The 19118-nt window shown below is 35.8% G+C and overlaps 1 protein-coding gene across 3 annotated transcripts in view; it reads left to right on the top strand.

The window, feature by feature from the left end:
• LOC129745239 (acetylcholinesterase) overlaps window positions 1-17683 on the top strand; it is a 65780-nt gene extending 48097 nt beyond the window's left edge. For 2 of the 3 annotated variants that reach the window (XM_055738182.1, XM_055738180.1), the window contains 4 exons: window positions 13684-14610; window positions 14676-15110; window positions 15166-15335; window positions 15695-17683. In XM_055738182.1, coding sequence (XP_055594157.1) covers window positions 13684-14610; window positions 14676-15110; window positions 15166-15335; window positions 15695-16277 — 2115 coding nt within the window. In that variant the 3' untranslated portion in view covers window positions 16278-17683. Of the gene's footprint in view, window positions 1-13683; window positions 14611-14675; window positions 15111-15165; window positions 15346-15694 lie in introns of all 3 variants that reach the window. The other variant, XM_055738183.1, reaches the window with a different exon arrangement.
• Window positions 17684-19118: the final 1435 nt, after the last annotated feature.

The following is a 19118-nucleotide window of genomic DNA, read 5'->3' as shown; positions in this document are numbered from 1 at the left end:
GTGATTCATCTTTGTTCACTTTCACATAATTACCAATTTTTTTTAATAATTTTGAATTATAAAAAAAATTATGAAATGAAGAGTTAATTCTGAATGTTAACCCTTCGTTTCATGAAGTAACAAATTTGCAACAATTTATGTATGGAAAAAGTGAAAAACCGTAATATATTTTAAATTTTTTTTTCTTGATGTCCTCATAATTTCCAACTGTAAAAAATGATTTTTAAGGAAAAATAAAAAAAATCATGAAATGAAGGGTTAATACTCTTCTTTAGTGAACAGTCTCAATCATTTCCAATTGAAATAGCCAAGCCTTCAGATAAAGAATATCAAACCTTAAGCTAAATTTTAAATTAAAATTTCAATATTATTGTGTGGATGAGCTGAACGCAGTATTGGTGACATAATTGCTGTAGATTTAGAAATCCAGGAGTGTTTGTTTAAAATCACTAAAAGATCTTCTGACTGTTTTGCATGATAGAATGTCTTGTTGCCGAAAAAATAGTGGAATGATAAGGGGATAGTTTTAATTCACAAGGGAAAAATTAAAACCGTGGCAAATTGATTTTGGAAGCATTTTGCGTCTCAAACTCGATTTTTTTGTCTGTTTTTTTCCCTTCTTATTTTCTGGCATTGAGTAATTTTAAAACTTAGCAGTTCAGAGTGAAATTGATCAATGATAATTGATGAAGTAACTAACCTGAACAACAAAAAATATGCTGAATGTTTTCATTATCCTTTATTCATTCAACGATGCAGGTCAGAGGGAAGAGTGCTAAAAAGTAACAAATTCCCGAAAAAAAAACAATACAGATTTAGTCTAGATAATCTTCGTATTTTACAAACTGGGGAAAGATACTTACTTCTATAATTTTTTCTCATGGTAAATTACTCACAGCCTTTATGAAAATTGATCATAAGGTTAATACCTTTTTTCTCAATTTTTTTGATATTTTACACTTTTGCTTAAAAGTGCACAAATTTCTCCAATGAGCCTCGTATTTTCAAAATTTATACCGGAATAAGAGCTGATAAAATAATACAAATTTGCATTTAGAGCTCCTAAATAAGTTGAAATCAGTTTTCACATTCTTTGCACTTCGGAAAATGTGAATTTTGTTTTCTTGTGTTATAGTTTTGAATGCAGATTTTGGGTTCTAGAGATGAGTTCGAATCTCTATCTCCAACTCCAATTCCTGAAACAGCTGATATAAATACTTTTTTGTTCCTTTTTGGCACTAAAAACTCATAGGAAACGCAAAAGTCATAAAACTCATCCATAATATGAATGTTTTATGTGATACATTTAAAACAGAATTAAATAAGATCAGATCTAAAATTTAAATTTTGGTTTTTGAATTTCATAATATAGGTTATGAATTTTAAACTTATAATTCATATTTGAATGGTGGATTAATTGAAGGTGAAAAATTCTCGTGAAAGAGATTCTTTACTGTGATTCAGAACCTGATTTTTTATTTTGCAATTGAAGGCATAAATGTATGATGAAAGCAGAACATATATTTCAAATATTTCATTGTTATAACCATTTTCACCCCCCTATATGACATTTCCAAATTTTTCATTTCATTAATATTTAAAACAAAATCAAGAATTCAGAAGCTCTGAATTTGAAGCAAATACTAAAATTTGTAGCGATTTGCTCGTGTTAATTGAGGCATATGAGGGAAATTAGTGACAATTTAAAAAAAAAAAAAGTTGTCCCTACATTTTATTACTAGCAAATTCCAAATCAACACTCAACAATACACTTTTGTTGAGTAACTTATCAACAAAAGTTATTTGGTATAATTCAGTCCAGGGAATCCTTAGTTACAGCTGCTTGAGTTTGGTGGACCGACTTTTTTTCAATATTGAGCCTTTTAAGCGATAAATTAACTTTTTTGTTGAATAAACTCCCCCACGGAGTGGAAAATTTTTAAAATTGAACGCACATCTTCTAAGAAAAGTTCCAACTTTTTATAGAAATTCGTGCTTTTGCGGGTATTTTGTAACGGTTTTTTGCCGCTTGGGGGGGGTGATCACCCCGATCACCCCCCCCCCCATAGGACCGCGCCTGCCTCTTCCTATGTTCCTGTTCACTGAAAGATTCTCGAAAATTCTCGAATTACGTATAAATTTTTTTTTAATTTTTTTTTTAAATTGTATGGAAGCTCCCTTCCCCACCTGCTGAAAGAAGGGAGGTGTCTCAAATAACCATGGAAAAATATCTCGTATTGAAATAACCTTACATTCCAAATTTGGATCCATTTGCTTGATTAGTTCTCGAGTTATGTAAAAAATTGTAAGAGACCCAGCAAACATTTAACAGGTATACCACAGAAACAACAGGAATATAGAAACGCTTATATCAGAAGGAATAATCGTATAAAATTTACCAAAAAAGCATATAGCTATAAAAGTGGAGGCGATATAGCGATAATGACTAGATTCCAAAACGGATTTACGATTTGATTACGCCTACAACAAGCAAAATATAGAATCATGAACAACTTGAGGCAAAAGAAAAAAAAATGGCTATGACCGAGAATCGAACTCCAAGCCTCCGAGTTAGCTCGCCAGCACCTTACCACAAGGCCAACTCATTAGTTGGCAAACTATAGCTTTATCAGAGAGGTTGAAGTTCCATCACGCACATTTTGTAAATCTGAACAAATTGATGCTTTTTTACTGCATATTTACGAACCAAGTGATTATTTGCTCGATTTGAAATAATTTGCGGAAGGAGTCGTCAATGTATCATGAAAAATCACTCAGAACAAATATTTATACGATAGCCACGAGGGATCTCAATTTATACGACTTATGTTATCTTTTCTCTTACGATTTCATGTTAGCCGGGGAGCCCCCCTATCTCCCCACTGGAGAAATGCTGGGGAACCAAACAATTATAGAAACATTCCTTGTATCGAAATACACTCCCATGCCATATTTGTTTCCATTTGCATGATCAGTTCTCGAGTTACGAAGACTTGTTACTTTTATATGAAAGACTTTTGACAGACAGTCAGACAGACAGAAATTCATTTTAATATATCTTTTTAATATATAGATGTTTACCTAAATTGATTTGAGGACTTTACCAAAAAATATTCCTGAATTTTATCCGGACAATATCAGAGCAAATGCCGGGAATTATTTAAATTAAAAAAATATGATGAACTTGTAGAGAAACATTGAAAATCAATGGAAATTAAATTTATAAAACCGGGCAATCTAGAATGCTCACTCTAAAAGCATAAGTTTGAGTATGAATAATGCAAAATTATCGTTAGCTTTTTAATTATTATTTAAATTTGCAAAAATCAATTAAAAAAACCTCATTAAATTAGTTGGTTAAAGTAGTCCAATCGGCCATACTGAGATTCTTTATTGAATTTTCATTCCAATTTCTATCTTAGATAAGGAATTCAACTAGAAACTTTTCCAAATGAAGTTTTCTTCTATTTATTCTGATGTACTTTTATTTTAAAAATTTTCTTATTCAAGTAAATTTCCTGAATTCAGCAAATCATTTTCCAATTAATAATTCTCAAATTGATTTCAATACAAATAAAGATTCAATTTATTGACATTTTCAAGTTTTGTGGTATATTTTAAGATTCATGGTTTTCTAATTGTTGTAAACACGAGATCTTTGTTGAAACTTCTAAAACTCACCTGATTTTTTTAAATTACTGATTATGTGTTCTGAGCAAGTAATTTACATTTTATGATGATTTTATGATTTTATGTTTTCAAATTTATTTTTTGTCTCATTTAGAATGACTATTTGACATTTTTTCTGTATCCAATATTTGATGTAAAATTTAAAATCCGCTTCACATTTTTAAAATTTTAACATATTGTATAAAAACGATTTCTTTTTGAGTTTATAAATATGGAATTGAAATAAAATTTATGTTTTGAACTAATAATTTAGTGATTCCTTTTTTGGCTCTGATTGTAACTTTGTTCCTTATGTTTGTAAATGAATTGCATTTATAATTTGTTTCTCAAATAAGGATTTCAAGATATTATTTTAGCTTGAGATACTGAATTGTGGCTCTGAATAAAACACGATTTCAGGGTTCGAATTATACTCTTGAATTCTTATATCCATATCTTCATAGAATTTGAATTTACTTCTTTTGGTTTTTGTTTTTAATTTTGGATTCTAATTTTGAAATCTGAATGTTACTTCCCAAGTGTTATGAGGGAATAATTCATCCTGCTTTCGATGAAGCAAATGTCAAGCTAACGATGAAATAAAATTATTTTTTATCGTCTCAAAACTGATCAAATGTGATAGTTTATCATTCCATTGATAAGTAATAGTCATAACTTGTAAACCTAACTATGTTAATTTTGTAGTTACAGTTAATAACAAAATTCATGTCTCTGAGAAACAAAAATCATTTTGAAGCGTGTCTTATCAATTGACTCGCTCGTCAATGTGAATGGAAATAAAATGTTGTTTTTGAAGGTTTTATGTTTAGTAATTGATGGTCCATTAGGTGGGATATGATTTTCCGTTGAAAAAAATTTCCACCCATGCACAAAGAAGTGTTCATATTTACCCCATATTTTTCAAGATAGGGCGTAATTATGAACACATGTTTCCTGAGCATTCGTTTATGATTTAAATTTAATTTTTAAAGTCAAAATTACGATAACCATTCAAATCTTGAATATAAGCCTAAAAAATTACTGTATAAGTTTGTTCGAATTGTGGACCTGTGATGACATGAAAAGATGTCCTATGTAAAACTGAAAATAACCCCTAAATTCTCAGCAGTAAATTTTAAAAATATGCCAATCTTACAAAAAATCTTAAAATGAAGAAGGGGGCCAGTCATTTATTTTTGGTTACTTTTCAGAGTTTGAACACTAAAAAGCTAATTGTTTGAGCTGACAGTATAAAAAACTGAGTGATTTTGTTTTTATTACCTCACTTAGCCCTACCACATCCAGACGTAAATTTCGACGATGTACAGTAAATCACAATATGGAAAAAAAAATATAATTTTAAATCGATTAGGGCATAAACTTGTTGTATACCTTACATGAATTAAAACTCTCAAAACTTCCGTTCACTTCTTCAAAAACTAAAATTAATCGTTTTCACAAGCACGGTTGTAAATATTATGAACGACTGACAACTCTGACATATTCGCAATCGTTTGTCGATATTTTTATTTGTTACAACATTTTTATATGATATGAGGCTTTTTTTCATTTGGCGAGCGGTAGGGTCATCCAATAAAAACCATGGTTTCAGGAATCAAAACTTGACTGTTGTTTTTGGCTTTCCATAAGGCCTTTAGCCTTTTTCAGCTCATTTGGTCAACTCTATGGGGTCGCTCAAGGAGGCTCTAGTTTTATGGGATTATGTAGAGTAGTCCATAGATTAAAAAACACAGTTCTTGTTTTTCATATAGATTGCCGAAAGTTTTCAGTGATTGATTTTACTCTAAACTGGTTAATTTGAACACTTCCAAACATGGGTGGCAAAACTCCTCAGATCGGCTTGTCCAGTGAAAGAGAGTGCAATTTTTTTCGTCTGCTCCCCCAATCGGTGCGGGGAGAGATAAATCGAACTGAAATGAAGAGTGAGATTGTCAACACATAAGAGTGAGCGAGAGCATTCATATCCGCTGATGAAGAGAATTCCCTTCTCCGGAAAAATCTGTTGCGCAATGTGCTGAGGAGAATTGGAGAGCTAACTCAGTTTATTCTTGGTACGTTCACGAGAAAAGATGCTACTTTCCGAATCAAAGCTCCCAGCAGTGTCTTGATTTTCTAGAAGCCGTCCTGATCTTAATTGCAATTGATTTTGCAATAAAAACAGTTTAACCTCTTAAACCAATGGTAATCTTCGGTTCAGATGATATTTGAACCGTGTTTTTCGGTATTAACTAAAAGCCACCTAACTTCATATCTCTTCTGTTGCATAAATTAAGGCGTATACTGCACCGCTATTTCGCCTTAATTTATGCAATCTAAGAAGAGCTGCATTTCATTTCCACCAATCTACTGGGGTCCTGAAAAATCCTGGTTTTTGTTCTTCGCGGTGTCCTGATTTTTTGATGAAACCACCTGTCACCGCTTCTTACAGCGCTACCTTTTGTAAAAAAAAAGAATTCAAAACAGCTAACAGCAGTGAGCATAGTAGCGGAGTAGAAATTGTTTATATTTTTTCTACGTTGTGTGGTGGGAGTCTAAATAATTTTTTCCTTATTTACTCTGAGGTGTATTAATGAAACACAGGGCGTTCTTTGCTTAGAATTCTCTTTCTCCCACTCGGATGCAAATGCTCTCACACTTGCCGTCCGAGTCACTTACAGCTCGTGTAAACTCGGGTAACGAGTGGAGCACGATCAGCGAAAGAGGATTGCACTCGGAAGCCGAACTGAAAACAGAGTTGGTTTCTCCCGGCTCTTTGTTGTTTGAGAAGAGCCGACCAACCCTGCTTCCAAACGCCGTATCACAAAAAATAGAAATGATAGACAAAATCTGACGAATGATTCGAATTCATTATGATAAATTCTTCCAAAATCATGGGCAGCAAAAATGCTGTTTCCTTGTTTAATCATTCTTAACCCTCATCCGCATTAGATTTCGTTACCCTAATCAGCACTAGGAGTGTCAATTTGACACTACAAGCTCAAATATCTTGAACTTTTGGCGTGTTCAACCGATCTTAACCAAACATATATCGATAGAAACTTTATAATGTCAGTAAAATATGTTTAGAACATTATAGGTATAGTTTAAGCTACTAGTTTTCTCGTTATTCAGCATGAAAGAAAAAAAATCCGAAAAAACATGCCTCAGAAAAACGGCTGTAGTTCATATATTACACGTCCAAAAAAATATTTGCCTTATGCATATAAAAGCTGAAGTAAATGTCTACATCATGGAACCAAGAGATATTTTTTTAATTTTTTTAAATGAAATGGTCACAAAAAGTTCAAAAAAGCGTCTGAAAAACCTACTTTACATTCGAATGCTAGTAAAAACTGTTTGAGCGATGGTAGAATTTAAAAAAAAATATGACTACAAATTTTATTCTAATTCTAACATTTGGTTGTCTAAGATTTTTGATGCTACAAAAATTAAATTAACTGGAATTTTTCAAAGTTGACTACTTTGCGCGATTTTTTTACTCATTGAAATTTCATCTGTTTTTGTGGTCCACCGTCAGGTTGTAGCCGGATTATCAGTGCTTTTACTTTGTTTGGACCAATCAAAAGTATATTCATTGGAAAGAAAATTTAATCTACATTCTAGTGAGGTGCAACAATTCACGCTGTGAGATTTCACAAAAATATCAAAAGTATAAACGTAAAATCATTCTTGAATTGCTAGAACCACAAGCAGCACGTCCAGCAAAACGTGTTTGTTTGCTCTTCGAGTAGGTACGGTGGGTGGTGAATTGGACAGAGAGCCAAGCCGAGAGACGAAATTATGATGCGTGTCGTGAGCGTGACTAGCAAATGCAAACTACTATCAATAGAATATTTACAACCAAGAAATGCACGACACGCATAATTATTTCGTCTGTCGGCTTCGCTCTTTGCCTAAATCACTACCCACCGTAGGGTGATTTGCCAATCGTTGAACAGCTAAGCACATGATTTTGGTTTCTATGCAGTATTTCGGTCCTATAGATCGAATTCGTTAATTTTTTTTGTCGAAGGTGCTCATACAGGCTTGGTCAACAAGATCCAAAAGTTGAAATGCTCGAAAAAAGTGACATCGAAATTTAAAAAATCATTTAAAACATGCTGTTTTTGTCCAATAGTTGCACAGGCAAATCTGATGTCGTTCCTAATGTTGTCCGATTTTTTCCAATGGTTGCACATCTTAAAAGGATTTCAAAGGCTCAGCCACCATGTAGTCTAAGTAGCTGGTATTTGAAACGAAAGCTTTTAATGAGAACTAGTTAAAATGCAATCCAATTTGGAAATGGCCCCTTTTGAAGAAGGTCGTCCATAAGAATCGTCCAATGCCCACTGGGGAAATTTGGAACCATAATCCCAAAAAAATCGAAACCACGAGTTTCAGAGCCTGGAATAGTACCTATCTTACGTGAAATTTTCTCAAAAATTCAAATCTGCCGTCAGACTAGACCGTACCTATCTGAGTAGAGTGTTATTTGACCTTGTTTACCCAGTAATTAGCTATTTCTTTATATGTTCTTGCAACATGAAATTTTAAACCATTCCATAAAACGAACTAAAATGTTTTTGAACGCGTTTAATGTATTTTAAAGGGACTATTTGTTGATAAAAGGATAAAAGGACAAGATCTGTTTTGCCCCCCCTTTACCCCTATGAAGAAGATGTAATTTTTTTTAATAATTGCTTTTTATCTCACTTAGAAGTTGATTTATTTCAACATACTGAATATCAATTTAAAGCTAAGAAATGCTCTCAGAAGCGTCCAAAGCTTCAAACCATTCGACTGATTTATGACCAAGATATGCAGTTTTGTATAAGAAAAAAATAATTGATTAAAATATTTATAACGCGAAAATGGAATAATTTGTAATGAATGTAACTCCTGTAGCATTTCATCAATCTTCATAAAACACTAGCTGACCCGGTAAATTTCGTTTTACCTTTAAATAAACCAACGTAATAAATGTTTTATTTTCATTTACACGTCCTTAACTTCATCGTGCTCGCGAATCGTTTTTTATGAAAATCGTAACAAAATTTTATGTCTTCTGTCTGTTTGTTTGGTCCCCTGCCATAAAAAGTGAGATTCTTGAAACTATTATACAAACCATCTCTGACCCGAAAAACCCTCGGATACCAAAATTCACTTCATTCCGACCGATCGTTTATACGTGATGGTGTTACAAAGAAAACGCATTCATTTTTAAATCTCAGATGTACATCACATTGAAATGTTTCCCAATAACATTTCAGCTGAAAAATATTTTTGATCAAATTCAGTTTATCAAAGTTATGACTGTGTTTTTGAGTAGTGAGTTTAACCCGACGACAGATTTGAACTTCAGAGAAAATATTCCATGAGATAAAAAGGTATTTCAGATCTTCCAATCTGTAGATGCAGCCATGCTTGTCCAACACCTCGCAAACAGAACAGAGCAGAGAACGAATTACACTTTTATCATTTCGGTTCCCGAGTGCACTGCTCAGCCGATCAACGTTCACTTATCTTTTTGCCGAGTGCGCCCGAATGCGGTTGCTCTGACGGTCGGGTGGACGTCGCTCGCTCTACAGAAAAGAGAAGGAGCTGGCTAGAAAATTGTGCTCTAGCGACGCTGCTGAGTAGCTCAGTGTATCAAGCCAGAAAGATTTCAATGCAGGAATGTTTTCTTCAGAAAAGCCGTTATGCAGAGCGGAACAGAGCATCAGTCGAAGAGGTCCAATGTAGGTTTAGGTATGAACTATTTTTGTAGGTAGCCGGGTAGGGCACTTCCTGGCAAGTTATTTAAAAAACATGGGGAAAACCGGGTCAATAATCTGAAATTTTCCATTCCAAAAACTGAGCAATATCCGTCAAAATCTGAGGAAATTCCAGACATTTATCTAGTGAAGAAAAACGACTTACATTTTTTTGTCGCAACACATCAGCAGTGTTAAATTTTAAACTTAAATTTAACACTGCTGATGTGTTGCGACAATACGAAGGAAAGTTTTGGTTTGATTTTTTATGAAACAAACTTTCACAAATCCAATTTTCAACAAACAATTTTAAACTGAATTCGATTTTCTTGTTTCATTTTCCAAATAATCAGGGCAAAATCCAAGTAGTTTTTTCACAATATCCGGGCATCCGCTAATTGCTGTATACTTAGGTTTATGTACTTTAAAATCGTACGTGGGTAGCATTAATTTACAAAAGCAGCGATTCGCAAAGTAACATTTACTAAAATTATCCAAAAATCTTTGTCTATTAAACAAACCGTAATTATGCAGGGATCTGAGACAAATTTTAATAATAAAATGCAAAACTTTCACAACTCGTAAAAATTTAGGATTTATCTTCCTTTACCGCTACGTTTTTGATATTTTTCGACCGAAGAAAGCTTTCGTAGCTAATCATTGATCCTGGTGCAGAACATCAATCTAGAGGAACTCGCTCAGGAATGACCAGATAGGTGTTTTATAAAATTTAAAGTCGAGAGATTCAAAAATAGCGCGATAATAACAATAACTTTTAGAAAAGCATTTTTCAAGTATTTTTTTTAATTTAACCGTATCTCCTTGGGTAAAGATTGTAGAACTTTGACATGTTAAACAAAGTTGTGTATTTTATTGAGATAAACAACTTTGTAGAAAAAACTTAAGCTCTAAAATGCTTAACAAGAAAGTTATGATTTATATCACGCTATCGGTGGACCTCTTAACTTTATTTTTCATATCAAAATATGCGCTATATTATACAGAGCAATGTTGTCGAAGACACCAGCATTCTATCTTGACTACCATTGGCGTTATTAATTTAGTTCCGTTAGATTTATGTTCTGCATTGTAATTCCGACGCACTTCGAAACATCGATCCAGACGCAACCGATGAAGACAAACCGAGTTTTCTGTTAAGCGTCTCTTTCGCCCGAGTGCCAACGAATTTATCTGCACTGAGAACGCACTTCATCAGTTTGCTTGCTTCTCTGGCCCTCACTTGGGTGGACGCTTGGTCGCTCTGGAGGTAACTGAGCCTTTTTTACAGATTCTCCGTTTGGGAAGAGCACAGCGAAAAAAATACACGCTCTTACTCTGAACGGGCTAATCTGAGGAGCGATGCCAAGCATGGATGCAGCAAACAGTCTCAAATTGTGAGAAAAATTGGTTATGCAGAACAATCTTTAAATTATTTGCATGAAATTTTGAGTTAACCAAGACCAGTTTAATTGCCTTGAGGCTACTTTTGAATTGGTCATGTAGTTTAACAAACTCAATACTTCCAATTGAAGATTTGACGACAAGAAAAATATACACGGAAAATAATAAAAAGGTAAAATTTACCGAGATAGCCAAGGTAAACGATCGTGAAAGCCAAAAAGGTAGCTTCTACCTCTTCGAGGTGAAACTCACCTCACAGCGAGGTAAAATTTACCTGAATCGAGATTGGAAAAAAGGTACAATTCACCGAGGAAAAAGGTGAATCCGTAGCGAGGTGAAGTTTACCTGAATTGAGCTGAATAAAAAAGTATAATTCACCTAGAAAAAAAAATAAGGTAAAACTTACCTCGTAGCGAGGTGAAGTTGACCTGGATTGAGCTAAACAAAACGGTACAATTCTTCTCGAAAAAAAGTGACTGTTCGCCGAACCCCTTTATTGAGGTTAAGCTGTTTTGTCATTCAGGAACAAGTTTTGCTTTGTGCATAATATGTGAAAATGGGAATAGAATGGTAAGTGTTTTCTTAGATATCATTTTGTTGTGCTGTTGTTCAGCGGCCATGGCGGCTCGGAAGAACGCAAAGCCGAATTACCAGTCCCTATTTATCTCCAATAAATATAATTTTTGATAGAATTTTGTATTTTTTAATTACTTATTGAAGAAACCAATCAAACCAACCAGCATTTACCGTTTAAATCAGTAAATGGGAAAACGGTATTATTTACTATTTTGCTAGGTGAATGCGAAAAAGGTAAAATATACCTTTTTGCTAGGTAAATTGAAAAAAGGTATAATTTACCTTTTTGCTAGGTGAATAAAAAAAAGGTAAAATTTACCTCGAAAGAGGGGTGAAAAAAATTCACCTCGCAAAAAGGTAAATTTTACCTTTTTTTTATTTTCCGTGTAGTTTTTGAACTATAAAGAAATATTCGTAATAATTAATTTTAAAATAATAGAATTTGCAAAATATCATTGATTTTTTTCAAATCGTATTTAAAGTGTCTTTAAATTAAGTTAAGTTATTGTAAATTAACATTACGTGAAAATAATATTAAAATTCTGAGTGAAAAACCGTTGAGCAGAGCACGGAAATCACTAAAATCATTTCTTAAACGTAGTTTTCAACTTATTTAGCAGAAAAAGAAAACATGTCATATTCAGGGGCCGTTCAAATATTACGTAACGCAATCCTTGATCATTTTTGATCCCCTTCCTACATACGTAACAAATCCGTATGAGATTTTTAACCAAAATCAACAAATAGTAACAAGCTATTCACACCTTACCTCCAACAAACCCCCCCCCCCCCCCCCCCCCGTTTTGAAGTGTTTTAAAATGGATTCAATTCGAATTTTATCACTAGCATGTAATAACTCAATTATTGCAAGCGTAGGTATTAGTTATGCAGCCAGCTAGAGAACGAAGTGATGTATAATAATTGGGCAAGAAAAGATTTAGCGGGCCAATTGTTGCACAGTCCGATATTTTTTCTATTTCTATAGGGATCGTAATTTTTTCTTAATCATGGCTTTAAAATAGTCCAACATACGATTCATAAAGAAAACTGATGCGAAAAAAGTTTTGTTCTGACGTAAAACCTTATTTGCCATTGAAGGAATCTTAAGGTTTTGGTTAACAATTTGCACAAAAACCGCGCGAAAAAAACAAGAAAAAGTAAAACTGTCGTTATATGCATAATTATCAGCAGAAAATATCGTAAAAAGCCTCATTTTGTCAGTAAACATTCCATTAAACATGATTCAGTATTATTTTTGGGTAAAAATTATAAGACGGCTGAAATATTGACAATTTAACCCATCCTGTGCAACGATGGGGTAGAGGACAACGATTGGCAAATCACCCTACCTACTCGGAGAGCAAACAAACACATTTTGCTGCACGTGCTGCTTGTGGTTCTAGAAATTCAGGAATGATTTTACGTTTATAATTTTCATATTTTTGTGAAATCTCAGCCTGACGGTGGACCACAAAAACAGATGAAATTTCAATGAGTAAAAAAATCACGCAAAGTAGTCAACTTTGCAAAATTCCAGTAAATTCAATTTTTGTTGCATCAAAAATCTAAAGACAACTAAATGTTAGAATAAGAATAAAATTTGTAGTCATATTTTTTTGAAAACTCTACCATCGCTCAAACAGTTTTTACTAGCATTCGAATGAAAAGTAGGTTTTTCAGACCTCTTTTTTGAACTTTTTGTGACCATTTCATTAAAAAAAATTAAAAAAATATTTCTTTGTTCCATTATGTAGACATTTACTTCAGCTTTCATATGCATAAAACAAATATTTTTTTGGACGTGTAATATATGAACTACAGCAGTTTTCCTGAGGCATGTTTTTTTGAATTATTTTTTCTTTCATGCTGATTAACGAGAAAGCTAGTAGCTTAAACTATATGTAATGTTCTAAACATATTTTTCTGACATTACAAGGTTTCTATTGATATAAGTTTTATATGAAATTAATTATAATTCAAACGACTTAGATAGATTTTACTTTTGGAGTGTCAAATTGACACTATAAATCTGAAAAGGGAGTTTTTTTGTACAGGCTTCCAGGGTTCGTCCATAAAAAAGTAAAGATGCAATATTCAAGAACTTTTGAAATCATTTGGGGTCGCCGAAGAAATTTTTGTTTTTTGAAGCTTCTGAAAAAAGTTACAAGCCTTCAAACTAGCAATAGTGTCAAAATGACACTCTAATGCGGATGAGGGTTAAAACGAGTGTCAACATAAATCACCCTTTAAATTTTAACGCATATAATTCAAATTTTCTTTCCAGACTCAATCGGGCGTCGCTCAACGCTACCCCGTAATGATCTACATCCATGGAGGAGATTTCATCCGCGGTGCTTCCAATGTGTTCCCCGGTCACATGCTGGCCGCCTACTACGATGTTGTGGTTGTGACGTTCAACTACCGGCTTGGTGCGCTAGGGTTCCTGTCTACGGGCGATGAGAACTCACCCGGAAATTATGGTATTCTGGATCAAATTATGGCTGTGCGATGGGTGTACGACAATATCGAAGCTTTCAATGGAGATCGGAACTCGATAACTCTCTTTGGACCTGGTGCTGGAGCTGCGTCCGCTGGGTTGCTGATGGTGGCTCCACAGACAAAGGACATAATCACGAGGGTTATTGCCCAGTCCGGAGCGGCAACGGCCGATTGGGCTCTGATCGTTGATAAGTATAGGGCACAGAATACCAGTAGGGTATTTGGTCAAAAAGTGGGATGTTCGATTGAAACGTCTTGGAAGCTTGTCAACTGTTTGCGGCAAGGTAGAAGTTTTATCGAGATCGGTAATGCCGTATTCGATGCCGATGTAGGACTCTTTCCTTGGGGTCCAGTTTTGGATTTGAATTTTACGTTTCCTGGAGATGAGTGGTATGAGGGTTGGAGGGAACGAGACTGGAAGTTTTTGTCTGAAACACCAGAGGAACTGATTCGTCGTGGTCACTACAATAGGGGGCTACATTATATGAGTGGAGTTACGCTTCAGGAAGCAGCCTACGTTATATCACAGAACGAATCTCTGGCTCCGTTCTACGAAATAGATGAGAAATTCTTCAAACAGAAGGTCTGGGAGCTGGTTCATAGGTATAACTACACGCTTAATTTGAACGGAACCTACCACGCTATAAAGTACATGTATACGTATTGGCCAGATCCGAAGAACACGACTCATATCAGGGAGCAGTACATCAATGTAAGTCGATAACATTTTTGAAGAAACGAATCGTTTTTGTTGATAAGATTTCTTTCTTTCGACAGCTCTTGTCAGACTTCCTGTACCGGGCACCCTCGGATAAAATGGTCAAACTACTGGTGGAAAGAAAAGTTCCGGTGTATAGCTACGTCATGAACACCACAATTGAAGGGCTGAAGCTGCCGGAATGGCGGAAGGTGCCACACGATATCGAGCACTACCTACTATCAGGTGCCCCATTCATGGACGTCGAAATGTTCCCTCGGAAGGCTCGACTTGACCGGCTGATGTGGACCGATAATGATCGTAATATGAGTCATTTCTTCATGAAAACGTACTCGGACTTTGCCCGGTATGGCAATCCTACGCCCCAGCGAGTCCTGGGATTACACTTTGAGAAGGCCATCAATGGGGAGTTGAAGTATCTCAACCTCAACACCACCTACAACTCTTCCATTCTTCTCAATTACCGGCAGACGGAAAGTGCCTTCTGGACCGAGGTAAAGTTTCGTTTTATGCATTCTTGTCGATTACTAAACATTCTTCCACTTCTAGTACATTCCTACGGTTGTTGGCGTAATGGTGCCCACGTATCCACCGACTACGGAATTCTGGTGGGAGCCGAAGGAACCACTGCAGATCGCCTTCTGGAGTATGTCGGCAGCGTGTCTGTTCCTGCTGGTGCTGGTCGTCATTTGCTGCATACTGTGGCGAAATGCTAAGAGGTACGGATAGGTAGGGTACTCTCTGGACGATCTCATGTTTGCGCCTTGCGTCGTAGCTAGAGGTTCAAGGGCTTGATGGTGACGATCAAGAATGATCGTAGAAAAACAAAACTACACTAAATTACTAATACATCAAGGGTAGAATGTGCGTGTAGCACTTAACAGATCATGAACAAGCTCAACATATCTGCATGTGCCACTGTTCTGGAATAGCACTGAGTTTGCACACGTGTAGAGATTATTGTCGATATTATACTAACTTCTTAGAATACTTGGGAGAAATTTAATAGTATAATGCACGTTTTTCAAACGAAGATTTTATGTTCGGTATTAATGTAACATTCTTATTTCTTCTCCAGACAATCTGATCGCTTCTACGACGAGGGTGTGTTCGTGGTGGACAATCCCGAATCGGAACGGGACATCGGAATTGACAACAACGTACATCAAGCCCAACCCCTTCGAAGGGATAACATCTACGAATACCGAGATTCACCGTCCAAATACAGCAAACACCCGGGAACCGATGCCACTTCCATCCGATCGCCAAGTTCACTCGCAATGACTCAAGTTACTGGGAAGTCCATTTCCGGTAGCCAGAGCTCTTTGCGAAGTGCCATTTCTTTGAAAGAATCAACCACCATCAGTCCCATTCCTCGTCCGAACGAATCCAATTTCGATCGAAATATCAAATACGCTGAACGCGGGGTGGATACGGAAATCCACAGGAACGGGAAGTTTCCTCGGTCCGATTCCAAGTCCACGTTGGGGGATGCCAAGTCCCGTGAGTTTGCGGCTAGCAGCACTCCCATCGAACCCAGATCTCAACAACCGACGCCTCTGCCCACAGCAGGTGGTCGATCCGGCGGTGTTGGATACAGCAGAAGTAACAACGCCAGCCGGACGAATTTGATCGAAGGAATTCCGCAAACGGAAGTTTAGATTAGGAAATGAGTATAGTTTAAAAGTTTTAAAGTTAAGATACGACTTGTAATCCAATCGTTCAGGATACAGAATACCACGCGTCCCCATCACAAATCAATGCTACATACATCCCGAGCTTGCTAATCATTGCCTACTTCAGTAGGCTTGATGACCCATATAGGAGTATTGCGTTCTAGTTAGGTTAGGTTCTAAATTAATTAGGTAGCAAAAGTTGTTTTAACGAGTTCTACGAAGCCGTACTGAAGTTTTAAACCTTTTTTAAAAATTAAACAAATCTACAATAGATTGATCTTAGTCCGTAAGTCTAAATCGATAGCACCAAGTGCCTAAAAATTTACACAACTAGTTCATAGAAATGATACATAGGTGTTTGATTGTTTTCACCTTAGTCTTACAAATATATCGGTTAAGTAGACTCTCAAACTTTTAAGCAGTTTGTGGCAAGTTTGGAGTAAAATTCGTACTGATCGTTTAGTGTTTGAATGTTTATTTGCCTTGCGGTGGTCTATCGTTCAAGAATTGATACCAACTTTGCTCGATGAGCTCCGTAAGAAAAGTTTTTTTTTTGTAAATAGACCTTCATGTGCTGTACATGTCCATGTTTCAGTGTATCCGTCCATATGTTTTGTTTTAAGCGATCGCGTGTGATATCATCGCGTTACTACGTCCCGTCCAACGTTTGTATGTGTCCCGTGTTCTTTTAGATATGTAAGTAGTTCGTTTAGGATAACTTTCAGTCAAGTCTACTTCGTATTAAAAAAATTCTACAAACCTCTAGTATTAAATCGTAAGTACTTGTAAGTCTTTATTTTATTTTTAACTATCGTTAGGTACTTATGCATTTTCGTCCCCCTGTTCTGTCGCTTTCCCTGCGTGGAATCACAAGACACCCAACGATTTAGGCCAAACTGTGCAAATATTCTTTTATAGTATGTAGCAATCTACGTTTTACTCACTCACTTTGTTTTTAAGCCAATATACTCTGTACATAACTTGTTTAGTCTTCCAATCCATTCCATTTTCGGTTTAAGAATTTCATTCTTCATTTCTCAAACAACAAAAAAAACTCAACCCAATAGTTCATTCCACCATTTCTAGTACATTAGCTTAAATAGTCGTTTAGTTTTAAATTTCCCCAACTAAATGGTAAGCAGTTTGTTTTAGTTCAAAACATGTGTACATATTGCGATCTAAGCAAAGAAAAGGCAATGATTGATTACCATTTAAGTATTACCTTCGGTTTTATTGGCACACATGTTGTTGCACAATTTTATGTGAGACATTATAATTACTGTAACAGCAACTCATTGTGAAAAGTATATATTTTCAAATCGTAACTGATCTATTCTTTCACTTGCATAAGTTAATGTTGTCTTCAGTCGAAATAAATGATTTTAAGAGAAGTTTGTGGTTTTATTGGGCTCATGAGAAAATGTTCCTTCTATATCTTATCCATCAAAAATCTGAACATACAACAGGACAATGACTGTTAAGCTAAATCGAGAACTCATCTAATGGCGTATTTTTTTTTTGATTCCGGATTTGGCTCTGGAACCGTCAGAATAAAAAAACGATTTACGGGTTTCGAGTTATTCCATACGTAGGTGTGCGTGAGAACGAGCGCAATGTTTACATGCAGCTGTCATTTTGTTCTCCCTTCTAGATTTCTTCATTCGGTTCTTCACATCCGGATTGCCTTTTTTCGAGTCCGGATTGCACTGGACAGCAGATAGTACGATTTTGCTTGGCTGAAAGGTTCAAAATCGCAGCAATCATCATTATCCCGTTCATTATTCCAACTGTTTTGCTTTCAGCCAAAAACAGCTGTTTAATGTTTTGACAACAACGTTGAGAGTATTGGTGAACTTCTCGCAAAACTGACTTTCTTCTCAGGGCGACTCCGTCCGTTTTTCGAGCGAACCTAGGTTGCCTCTCGAGCTATAAATGAGCACGATGACAGCAGTTAGAGCGAACCTAGGTTGCCTCTAGTTTGCCTCCAGGTGAAAAAAATACGGTATAAGTGTATCTGCTGTGACTATTCATAGCTGACTTGTCTACTCGGATAGAGTCGTTTCAAATTTGGAGATTATGGGCCCTTTACATAAGACGAGTCATGAGTCATTTTACTCGAGTGAGCCTTTTTGGTATTACAGTAGTCGATTCGAGTCGAATTTCAGGCGAGTAGTTTGACTGAGTCGAGTGCTTAAAGGTTCGTGACTCAGCTGTTTCACTCGACTACCGTAATACGACATTTCGCTCGACTCGACAGTGACTGGAGTGGAGTCAAGTTACTCGACTCGTCTTATGTAATAAGGCCCTATATCAGTCTTCATCCTCTCGAATTTTAATGATTCTTTTCTGCCCCTTCAATTTTCCTATCTTTTTGTTCCATAACTCACCGTATACCAAAGGGATTTTCGTATAAGTGGATCGATAGACGGTATTAAAGGGCGGACGACAAACTAAAAAGTGTCGCTGAACTGGAGAGATCGTGCAAGCTGCAGCAACAGACTCGGATATTCTTGTGGATCATCGCAAAAGTGTTCATCCTAAAATATGTTGACGGATAAGCTAGATGACTACAAAAGGCGCAACCTTAAAATGAAGGTGCTGACCTTGGAAAGCCAAAACTTATTCACGCCGAAGTAATTGGCATACTGTTACCAACTACAACATACCATTACAAGTGACCATACTCTTGGTAGGTTTAATAGCAGAACGTTACTTGACATGTGTTTTGACCCGAGCAGCTTTTTTCAGTGGCGGTTACTGAATCAGTGCTTAGAAGCCTTGCTGCAAATCGATTGATACCAATAAGGCAAGGGAGACTTCATCTTT

The sequence above is a fragment of the Uranotaenia lowii genome, chromosome 2, assembly GCF_029784155.1.
Source record: "Uranotaenia lowii strain MFRU-FL chromosome 2, ASM2978415v1, whole genome shotgun sequence".
NCBI classification, from domain to species: domain Eukaryota; kingdom Metazoa; phylum Arthropoda; class Insecta; order Diptera; family Culicidae; genus Uranotaenia; species Uranotaenia lowii.
The sequence above is the reverse complement of the archived record's forward strand: the minus strand, read 5'-3'. Positions and strand labels throughout refer to the sequence as shown.